At 37.9% G+C, this 11,675-nt stretch overlaps 1 protein-coding gene across 1 annotated transcript; it reads right to left on the minus strand.

Annotated features, from left to right (window-relative positions):
• Positions 1 to 364: 364 nt before the first annotated feature.
• Positions 365 to 10,714, minus strand: OLR1 (oxidized low density lipoprotein receptor 1). The gene is made up of 6 exons (XM_040235118.1): positions 10,552 to 10,714; positions 8,405 to 8,506; positions 6,659 to 6,904; positions 2,607 to 2,746; positions 2,176 to 2,291; positions 365 to 1,575 (listed from the first exon to the last, which is right to left on the minus strand). The coding sequence occupies exons 1-6, from the start codon at positions 10,628 to 10,630 to the stop codon at positions 1,431 to 1,433; spliced, it is 828 nt and encodes a 275-aa protein (XP_040091052.1). The 5' UTR covers positions 10,631 to 10,714; the 3' UTR covers positions 365 to 1,430.
• Positions 10,715 to 11,675: the final 961 nt, after the last annotated feature.

An 11,675-nucleotide genomic window follows, 5' to 3' on the forward strand; every position in this document is an offset into this window, starting at 1 on the left:
CTCAAGACAAATCAATACTCATTCTTAATAAAACCTCTCAGTATTATAGAAATAAAAGGAAAATTCCTCAAACTGGTTAATTCCATTTGTGAAAATTACACAGCACCATATTTAATAGTATAACACTGAATGACTTATTCCCAAAATCAAGAACAAAATAAAGATATGTACTCTCACCATTCTTATTCAATATTTTACTAGATATTCTAGTCCATGAAATCAGGCAAGGAAAAGAAAAAGAAATCATCCAGAAGGGAAAAATATAAAAGTATTTTTTTTCAAATAACATGATTATATATATAGAAAATCCAATGAAATACACACAGAAAAAACTTACTAGAAAAAATAAGTGAGTTTATCAAGGTTTCAGGGTATAATATTAATATAAAACTTTATTATAATTCTACATACTAGCAGAAGACTTTGAAAATAAGAACTACAAATGATAACAATACCATCTACAGTAGCATAAAAAATGTGAAACACATGATGATAATCTAACAACATCTACACAAAGAACATTAACAAGCATTGCTTAAAGAACATAAGGAATACCTAAATAGAGCAATACACCTTTTTCATGAGTTGAACAAATCAATATTTTTAAGAATTCAATTTTCCCCAAATTTATGTATGGATTCAGTGCAATTCAAAATTTCAAGGTTTTTTTTTTTTTTTTTTTTAGAAATGGACAAGCCAATTTAAGACAGAAATACAAAAGCATAGATTAACCAAACAACTCTAAAAAAGAATAACAATGAATAACTACTACCATGTGATTTCAAGATATATTAAAGAACCATAGAATTCAAACTATCAAGGTGCTGTTGTAAGCCAAGAATAATAAATAAATCAATGGAAAGGAATAGAAAGTCCAGAAATAGACCCAGTCAGGTATGGAAAATTGTGGACAAAAGTGCAAAGGCAATGTAGTGAAGGAAGAGTCGTCTTTTCAGCAAATGTTGCAGAAACAATCGAATCCCCACAAGCCAAAAAAAAACAAAAAACCAACTTCCATACATCCATATGTCACTTAAAAATTAACCTAAAATAAGTTCTAGATTTTCAGGAAAAATCTGAAACTCTACAATGTCTAGAAGAAAGCATAGGACAAAAATAAGAAAAATGCCTTGTGACCTTGAGTTAGGCAACAAATTCTTAGAAACAATGGAAACAGGAAAATTGACTTCTCTGAAGTCCAGCAGGGGAGGACTTGGAACAAGTTAGGGAAAAATATACAGAGGGAATTACAACTTTTGCTATCAAGGTGCCAGGCAGCTGGGCCAGTCTCTGCCAAGGAGTTCTGCACTCAACTAGTAGCAGGCAATTCCCGAGGCTCTGATGGTTTACACCTAAGTGACAAAGTATAGCTTAAATTCCAGAAGAGAATTCAAAGGTCTTCTCCTTCTTTTCCTCCAGATCCTTCAAATTCACTGTGCTCTCAATATATTCGCCTTCTTTTGACATATACTAAATGCAGTTAAAATGCAGTTTTCCGCAAAAACAGTTCCCCTTTGAATATATGCACAGGTCCCTGAAGGATACATATGGGAAACAGCTCCCTGAATTCTAAACCTGCAGGCAGGGAGGGAAAAAAAAAAAAAAGAAAAATTAGATTTACTGCCACCTTGTCTTAAAGCTTCAAGTCAGTAATAACTGTGAGAAGGAAAAGATAAGAGATGATCCGAATGGGTAAATGGGCAAGTTGCTGTGTGAGAGAGTTGGAGAGAGAGATTCGGAAATTCCCCAAGATTCTTTCCACCAAGAAGAGGACACTGCATGGAATGCAGCAGTAACTTCACTGGTAGGTTGAGTGAAGAATAAGAAACTTCCCTGGTTGTTCAGTGGATAAGAATCTGCCTGCCAATGCAGGGGACACGGGTTCGATCCCTGGTCTGGAAAGATCCCATATGCCTTGGAGCAACTAAGCCCATGTGCCACAGCTACTGAGCCTGTGCTCTACAGCCCAAGAGCCACAACTACGGAAGCCCGTCCCCCTAGAACCCATGCCTGGCAACAAGAGAAGCCACTGCAGTGAGAAGCCCACTCATCACACGGGGGAGCAGCCCATGCTCGCGGCAACTAGGGAAAGCCTACGCAAAGCGACAAAGACCCAGTGCAGTCAAAAATAAAAATAAATAAATAAACAAAACTAAAAAAGAGCAACAAACTTACAAGTGGGGCATCAAAGGAGTACCATCTTCCCAAAGCCACGAGTAGCTGGGTTTCCTCATTGACAACCCCATCCAGAAGGGGAAACTGGAATGGGCAATCATTTGCTGGATGAATTCCTGTGGGGAGTAACATTTCTGTGTTGACGAATGAGTGGATGTGGACTTTTTAGGTTAGATTCACAAAACTAAAGAACTCAAAGAGAACTTTGACATCCTCTCCATGGCTTTACAGAGATGTCGAGTGGAGCCTAGAAATACTTAGTAACCTGTCCGTCCAAGGTCACGCACATATCCAGTGACCACACAAGGCTAGAAATCATGTACGTATTCTGATTCTTAAGCAAGCACTCCTCTACTGAGGGTCAAACCAGATCTACTTACCTATGACCCAATAATCCAGCCCGACACATCCCACATATCCATTACACTCACCAGTTCATCTGTGCTATTAATCTTCAGCAAGTGGGCGTCCAAAGACAAGCAGTTCTCCTGGCTTTTTTCCCAATTAAAAGGGCCAGAGGAAAATTGGTAACAGTTTTCTTCATGCCAGAGCCAGTCTTGGGGACAAGGACCTTGGAAATATAGTATATCTAATCAGTGAGTTATGCCTGAGAAGAGATATTAATATTTCTACAATTCTTAACTCAGTTCACCTCTCAGGACTCCTACATGCATACCATCTCTTCTTAGTCAGAATTACACCCAGACTCTGCAAATTCCTAAATAGCCTAGAGTCTTTATTTCTTCTTCTTCTTTTTTTTTTTTTTTTGAGAAAAAAATGCATTCTGATTTTAGAAAACTAAATTAAAAAGCAAGGCTTGAGCTGGGATGTAATATTAGATACTGATCTATTTTTTTTAATTATGTTTGGAACTATGGAAATGAGAGGGGATGAATATTTAGTAGCTATTCTGTTACTAAAAGATGTGCTTATATATTTTAAAACTTCAGCTCTTCGAATAACAAATTTAGGCTTAGATCCTGTAACTCTTACCTCTGGATAGGTAGCCCTATGTGGCTTTTGAGTACTTGAGTCGTGGCTCATCTGCATTGAGATTTGCAGTATGTATAAAATACAACTAATTTTGAAAATTTAGTATGAAAAAAAGAATGTAAAATATCGCATGAATAATATTTATACTGATTAGTGTTGCAATAATATTTCAAGTATATTGAATGAAATAAAATATGTCACTAAAATTAATCTCATCTCTTTCTTTTTCATTTTTCATGTGGCTCCTATTGGGGTGGCCAAAAAGTTTGTTCAAGTTTTTTCTGTAATATTTTATAGAATAATAGAAGCTTTAATGTTGCATGTGTGGTATTCCCTGTATTTTCTTTTGGACAGAGCTGCTTTAGGGAAAAACAGTATATGGAGGCAAAGTGGGCATCTTCATTTCAACAAGATTTCAGTAGGTAGAGAGTTTTCAGCAGCAAAATTCCCAGGAAGTCCAAAAACCTCGGGGCTTAGGCAACAGGCAAAAACACGACAGTGTCTGTGTGTCTGTATGTGTGTGTTAGTTGCTCAGTCATGTCTGACTCTTTGTGACTGCATGGGCTGTAGCTTGTCAGGCTCGTCTGTCCATGGGATTTTCTAAGCAAGAATACCGGAGTAGGCTGCCATTTCCTTCTCCAGGGGAACTTCCCAACCCAGGTCTCCTGCATTGCAAGCAGACTCTTTACTGTCTGGGCCAACAGGGAAACCTGTCTATGTGTTTACAGATATTTTAAACACTCCCCAATTCCTTCTCCTCCTTTCCCTCTTCCTCTCACTTCCCCTCACCTTTTTCTCCCTCTCACCCTTCCCCTTTCTTCCTTTCTTCATTACCATCATCACCATCTCTTCTCTGTGTTAGTAATACTTGGAACCTCTCTACTAGGGAACAAAGCCCTTTGTTCTATGCTGTGACCAAAAATACAAAACTCATATCCTTGAGAAAGGCAACCTTTCAATTTCACTTTGTGGCATAAAATCATCCGATAATTTTGTAAGAACAGGCTTTATCAGAGAGGACAAAATAGAAGGGCACTGAACTACGAAAGGAGAAAGTGACTGAAAGAGGGCATACAGAACACCGGGCTGAGAGCAAAGAATGCAAGACTCTTCTCAGTTTGCATAGCCCTGTCTTACTATGTTGAAGGAAAGAGAATATTGGCTTTCTTTTGGACAGAGAAAAAGTCTAAAAGACTTTTCTTTTCTTCCTAAAAGACTTTTGTTCCTAAAAGAAAAGTCTAGGTAGGTTTTCCAAGTCATGAAAAAGTGAAAAAGATGAATCTCATAATGTATTCAAACCACCTGTATTTCTTTAATTATTTTTTATTTAACAAACACAAAAACTGCTAGGTGCCATTAATGGTTGGCAGTAATTTTTATGTATTGGCTCATTTAATCCTCATAACAGCACTATGTATAAGTTCATTCATTTTCTTCATTTGAAAGACAGAGAAAATGAGAATTTGAACTTAGGCAGTCTAAATCTAACATCTGTGTGTTTTATCAATATATCCCATGCGTGTGTGTTCAGTCACTTCAGTAGTGTCTGACGCTTTCCGTCCCGCCAGGCTCCCCTGTCCATGGGGATTCTCCAGGCAAGAATACTGGAGTGGGTTGCCATATCCTCCTCCAGGGGGTCTTCCCAACCCAGTGATCGAACTGTGGCTCCAGCTACCCCTGCATCGCAGGTGGATTATTTACGCACTGAGCCACGTGGGAAGCCCCCATTATATCACATTACCTCTCAAGCTCTTGAGTTTGAATGGATTGAGGAAATACTTCTTGGTGCCCATCAAGACATGTTGATACAGTGTTTCGAGGTAAATCTGGAACTTGCCACTTTTAACAGGCTACTTGGGTGACAATTATGTACACTAAAAGTTGAGAACCACCACTAATTCCAGTGCTAAAATATCTATTACTTGGAAGGCACTGCATCTTTCTAGCTGGCTGACCTCAAGCAAACTACATATGTGAATTTCTCAGCATCTCGCCCTCTTCATACTTTTATGGAGAATCACAGACTTGTCAGTAAGAAAGATAAAACTTATCTCAAACTTGAGAAAACTGGCATATTTTTCTGCATAGTATTTTGTTGTTGCTTTTGAGAATCTTCTCAAAGCCACTTGATGAAAGGCATGTCTGCCAGCAAAAGACACATCATCTAGTGCTTTTGATTAGTTGTCTAAACTTGGCACCACTGGAAGATGGTTCTGAACAGTCCTGACATAATTTTAATCCCATATGACTGATAAAAACAAGACTAGTTTATGGCCCCACCTGTGAAATAAACCATTTTTGATATGTAGCTATGTCTGCTTATATAAACATCTCTGTCCTTGATATATTAGGTTCCTTCCTTTAAGCCTTATTTAAGATGGTTTTATTTCCTCAGCTGTTCTTTCCTTAAAGAGATTCAATATACAATTGACACTTGCTTAAAAAAATCAGCTTGTCTAAAAATTTCTGCTTATTTTGGAAATTTAAATAACCCTGGCTGGAAGAAGCACAAGCTGGAATCAAGATTGCTGGGAGACTAAAAGCACATACCTGATTTAATTACACACTGTTGAAAAACTAAAAAGTATATATGGATCAGTTCTGTATTATCAGAGTTCACATTATCCTCTCCTTGTTACAGATGTTGCTATTTCTACCTGCCTCCTAGATTCTTAGTTCACTTTGTCGACTGAGATCAACTCAGTTCTTCTCATATGCACTGACTTCCTGGGTCCCTCACATTTTTGTCTGATTTGAAGTAGCTACTTAACACTTAAAGCCAGCTCACCTCTATTGACTCAACTAATGTTGATGTAGTTGTATACTTTAAGAAACAGTCCCATAGAATAAAGCTAAAGAAGAGGTGGAATCCCCAGGACAAAGGAGACCACTTGGGAAAAGAAATCAGTGATTACGATACATTGGAATGGAAAGAGATGAGAACCTGTACAAAGAAGTGGGAGGATTCTGCCAGAAAATCTCAAAATTAAAATCTTAAAAAGAAAGAGAAGGCTCTTGTGAGGAGGGAAAGCTTAAAGCCACCAGAAACTGTGGTTGATTGAATCAGATAATCTCAAGAATTTGACATGTGATAGAGTGAGGATGACATGGGGTAGGGGCTCCCCTGATGGCTCAGAGGGTAAAGCATCTGCCTGAAATGCAGAAGACCTGGGTTCGATTCCTGGATCTGGAAGATCCCCTGGAGAAGGAACTGGCAAACCACTCCAGTACTCTTGCCTGGAAAATTCCGTGGACAGAGGAGCCTGGTGGGCTACAGTCCATGGGATCACAAAAAGTCGGACACGACTGAGCAACTTCACTCTCCAGAGCAAGGATGACAAAAATAGAGGACCTCTAATGTAGAATTTGAAGAATGAAAAATGATACATATATCCATACATCAATATTGTCCTTGGGACATTTCAAAAGAAAGGTTAAGATTTAAAGATAAGCTTCTATTGTCTCACTTGACCTCCTCTCTCCCTCATACCTGAATAGTTTGCTGCCTCTTTCAGAACTTCTTGGAGATTCAGGTTCTGGCGATGAAGTTCCATTAGTTTATTGGATTTCTCATCCAGCTTGTGGGCAAGGGTTTCTATCATTTCTTTGAGTTCCTTCTGTGACTCCTGGGAAGATTTTTCTGATTGGCGCTGGGCTAAAATCTGTCCCTCCAGGATATCTTCCTGGTGAGTAATGTTTGCTTGCTGTTGCTTTAGGAGATCAGACACCTGGGATACTAAATTAGAACTAAATTTAGATTCCAATTCCAATTCCCAATAAAAAAATGCCTCCACTGGATTTTGGGGAAATCAAAGAACAGAATCAAGCCATCTGTTTTGACAACAAAGCAACCCAACTTTACTCAAATTATGGATTTGGAAGTTATTTGATATTTCTGCTATATATATATATAAATGTTGGAAAATGTCTCAGATACTTGTGATAAAATACAAACAAACAAACAGGAATTTACTTGTTACTGAGAGTTACACACAAGTTAAAAGAAGTCGCAGGTTAAGTCATTCATCAGTGGCATAAGTAAAATGCCGATAAGCTAAAACAGGCAGACACCAATCATACTCAGTGACTATTAGTAGCACTTGTCATTAATGAGTTACTCTACTGTGTCTTAATTCTGTCTTAATTGCCCTCTCTCCACCCTTCCACACTTCCTGATTTTACATAAAAACTGTGACACTCACCCTGTTTTTGAGAAACTTTCCCATGGGATTATTTTAAGCTGCTTTTGCAAGAATATGAAAACAATTTTTCAATTTTAGCTTGTTTTTGTTTGTTTGTTTGTTTTTAGAAAGAGTGGAGATGAAAGGAAGGTTGTGAAATCAAGCAGGCAACAAATGTTAAGGGTCCAGTGTCTCAATTCTATAAGTTTGATGGTTCAGTACAAAGTAGACCCTTTGGCTTGAAACCCATACTTGACCTTGTTAAAAAGTGGTCAGAACCTCAGAGGAGGACTCTTCCAATGACCACCACTGAGTCAAGGGCTCTTCTCCCACATCATTAGGAAAGGATTTACAGGTCCATAGTGTTCATAGATTGAAAAACTAAGTGGTTTGCGACCTTAAACACCAATTGAGGAACAAATTAGCACTTCAAAGGCCTTCATAACTTGGATTCTAGGATTCTAGAGAGCCAAAATAGCTCAAAGCTATAACCTAAATACATAGGTGGATTAGATGTATGATCATCACCATTTTTTCCCCTTCTTGGTCACTTTCACCTTTTCATTTCTTTTCCTCTTGACATCCCCTCTTTCCTAAATGGCCATATTGTAAATCCGAAGACTGTTTTATTTTAAATATTGTATTTATGAAGACTGTGTTTCTGAGTTAACTTTAAATTGGTATTTAATCACTTGTATTAAAACTCAATGTGAACTAAATGAAATGTCTTTTTATGGGTCCCTCAGGTGATCTTATGGGTTAGTAACTTCAAATTATTTCCCACCTCATTATTCTGGGATTTAAATGGACTCTATCCATGAAGTTCTGGAAACAAAATCAAACAAAAACCTAATATCCATAATCTTCACCCCATGCCTCAATCTATTTGAGGGAAGAACACAATAAACTCATTCATCTTCCCATTCACTCCTAAAAACAGTCTGCCTCAAATGTATCTAAATCAAGGTGGTTTATAGTTACTATGAAACCAACTAATAAACCGTGTTTATAAGCCCTCATTTTTTTCTCCCTTCTTTCCCTGCTTCAGCACTTACATTGCAGTATCAACAATATAACAGTCACCAGTAATCCCAGACAAAGGACCCCTAGAGTCACAGCAGCAGGGTACCACCTCCAAGAAGAAACAAAACGAAGACCTAGAGTGATTCAGAAAGACAAAAATGATGGAAGTAAGTGGTCAAACAATTCTTTGGATCCAGCCTGTACCTGGCACTTTGCACTACTTACTTCTAGTCTTTCCAATGACTCTGCAAATAATTCAGTATCCACATTTACAAGCAAAAAATATGGGCAGTTAAAAACTTTAAGTAATTTACCCGTGGTCACACAACTGATGCAATTTAGGAGCTGGGATTCAATATCAGCTATTTGACTCCAAGGATCTGATTCTAGTTAAGTTCAATTGTTTTTTTTTTTCCTTTTTCTTTTGGGCCTTGCCACTCTAAACTTCCCTGCCCAGGGACCAAAGTCATACCCATGACATTGGAAGCCTAGAATCCTAACCACTGGATTACCTGGGAATTCTTCAAGTATCAGATTCTAAAGCATATACTTTGTCTCAAGAAACTCTCAGTTCAGCTTGGTTGAATCAACTTCCTCCACAAGGCAGAGTCTGATGTTTTCAGTAGAGACCATGTGTATGTATGCATATGTGTGCACACACACTCACACCCCCCACACACATAACCACAGTTATAAGTAACATATAATAAATGAATATTAGACATCAAACAAGTAAAGTCTTTAGTCAGTTAACCAACTGAGAAAGCCTCAAAGAACTAACACATAATTTTATGCTATTTAGTTTTTATTTCATTAAAAATAAATACATCTTGGACCTGGGGTTATTGACCAAAGGAAAAATATACATGAAACTCTTTACTCACTTGATTCATATTAATATCATGTCCTACACTCACACCAGCTATAGCACTCTTGTTATGAGAAAAAAAAAAAGCCCCATTATAAAAGCAAATCATGTAGCTCACAAGTGTATGAATATCTTATTATGAAGTCCATCACCGAAAAAGCACAGATACTACTGGTTCAGAAGGAAAACATTTCAAATAAAGGATTTGGACTCCTCACCTTGTAAGATAAACAAATAAGGCACTGAAAATGTTAACTCTCTATATGCAAATAAGGAAACTGACAATTCAGTTAGTTGCCTAAGATCACACAGATGTTAAGATCCAAACAGAGATCTTTAATCCAATTGCGAGTAGCTACATGGCTTGGACCATCACATCACAAAAGCTCCAGTGTGAATGTATAATGATTCAAATCAATCAATGATCAAATATTACTATTTTCACTGAGTTCTTAAGTGTCAAAAGCACTCTACAGATGAATCAAACCAAATAGACGTTTTGACAGGAAGGAATATGGTTCCTTCACTGATTCAAGAGTGATTAAGCTCCTAGAATATGTTTGGCAAACTGGCAGAAAGGAAGTTGAAGATAATTATGTGTCTTGCAAATAATTGCTCAATCTGAGCATTAGGAGAAAATATCTGGGTAAATCTTTCAATTGACATTTCCCTCTGGTTATATTCCTCCCATATTATAGCTCAGTCTCAACTCTACCACTTAATAGCCACATAAAACTGGGTAATTTAGTTAATCCTCCTGATCACCAGTTGAAAGTGAAAATGAAGTTGCTCAGTCGTGTCTGACTCTTTGCGACCCGTGGACTGTAGCCCACCAAGCTCCTCTGTCCATGGGATTCTCCAGGCAAGAATACTGGAGTGGGTTGCAATTTCTTTCTCCAGGGGATCTTCCCGACTCAGGGATCGAACCCAGGTCTCCCACATTGCAGGCAGACGCTTTAACCTCTGCACCACCAGGGAAGATCACCAGTTAGTCCTCTGTAAAAGGGAGATGATAGTAGTCCCAACCTCAAGGTGTAAAGCTTTAATGCATATAAAGTGAATATCATAGAAACTAGCCTATAGCAAATGATCAATAAGAGTTGGTTATCATCACCCTCTATTACATCATCATTCATACCAAGTTAGCTTATCATCATCTTCTTTAATAACCGTTATATCTGACTTGTTTTCCTTTTAAGTAAATGTTATTAACTCTAATATCTTCCCACACTCAGGCATTGTAGTTTCCTGCTCCTATATTTGGTTAGTTACATGTCTAAATGAACTCTGTCCTTGTATTCATTTACCCACCTCTAGTACCTTTTGCTGTCTCGCCATTTGGCTTCTGATCAAGTTGATCTTTCATACTCTTGTGGTCATCAACAGTCATTTTCAAATGTATTCCAAGAATGAGAGAGTGAAGCTGTTGAGGACTTCTACAAAGTAAAAGTTGGTGAGTTCCTGCTGGAGTGTTTAAATAGCTCCTGATATCTGGTGGAATGACTCAATCGTTGGTAGGAGGAAGGAGCAGCTTTGCTTCATACTGGGAAGTTGGCTGACGCAAATTCTTGAGATATGTCTATTGCAGGAGGGGAAAGTGGTGAATCTGATAGTGTTTCAGGATATTTCACCAAGTAATTTATGAAAGGGAAAATTGTATTTTCCATGAGCCTTAAGAGGAGTGGATTTTTACTCATGCTTCAGATAAGAAAACTGAAATTTAAAAGAGTAAGTCCCACAAAATTTGTAGAAGAGTGTGGATTTAGACCAGATTTTTATTCCAATATCCATAAATGTTTATTTCACTATAACAGGCTATCTTTACACTGGGGTCTCTCATAAGTCTCACATTTTCTTTTTTAATTTTGATGTTTCTTTTGTCAGCAATAGGCTTAGGAATTTGGCAGTTAATCACATGACTCATCTCTCTAGCCGTGACAACCTTGGTAATTTTAGAACTTAGGAATACTGTTTCATACAGTGGCAGTACAGATGGAGCTAGTTTGTGTTTTTTTTTTTTTTTCCTTTACTACTCCCTTGGTCTATAATCTAGGGAAATGTCTTTAGCTATAAATTGGGACACCACAATGTCTACTTGGTAATGTAGATAAAGCTGCTGTAGGGATTCAAATAAGATACTGAGTGAAAGTGCTAAGCTTTGTATTTCAAACACAGTAACAACTCAATAAATGATAGCTATTATTATTAGCAGTAGTAACACAGTTCAGTTCAGTCGCTCAGTCCTGTCCAGCTCTTTGTGACCCCATGAATCGCAGCACGCCAGGCCTCCCTGTCCATCACCAACTCCCAGAGTTTTTCCAAACCCATGTCCATTGAGTCAGTCATGCCATCCAACCATCTCATTCTCTGTCATCCCCCTTCTCCTCCTGCCTTCAATCTTTCCCAGCATCAGGGTCTTTTCAAATGAGTCAGCT

The sequence above is a fragment of the Oryx dammah genome, unplaced genomic scaffold, assembly GCF_014754425.2.
Source record: "Oryx dammah isolate SB20612 unplaced genomic scaffold, SCBI_Odam_1.1 HiC_scaffold_29, whole genome shotgun sequence".
NCBI lineage: Eukaryota > Metazoa > Chordata > Mammalia > Artiodactyla > Bovidae > Oryx > Oryx dammah.

Bases quoted from the DNA above. Each gene is read 5' to 3' on its own strand.
- OLR1 (XM_040235118.1), bottom strand. From the start codon at position 10,630: ATGACTGTTGATGACCACAAGAGTATGAAAGATCAACTTGATCAGAAG. The intron at 6,905-8,404 runs GTAAGTGCTGAA...GTTCTAATTTAG, and splicing joins TATATTGTTGATACTGCAAT to TATCCCAGGTGTCTGATCTC. The intron at 1,576-2,175 runs GTAAGTTTGTTG...CCCTGCCTGCAG, and splicing joins ACTCCTTTGATGCCCCACTT to GTTTAGAATTCAGGGAGCTG.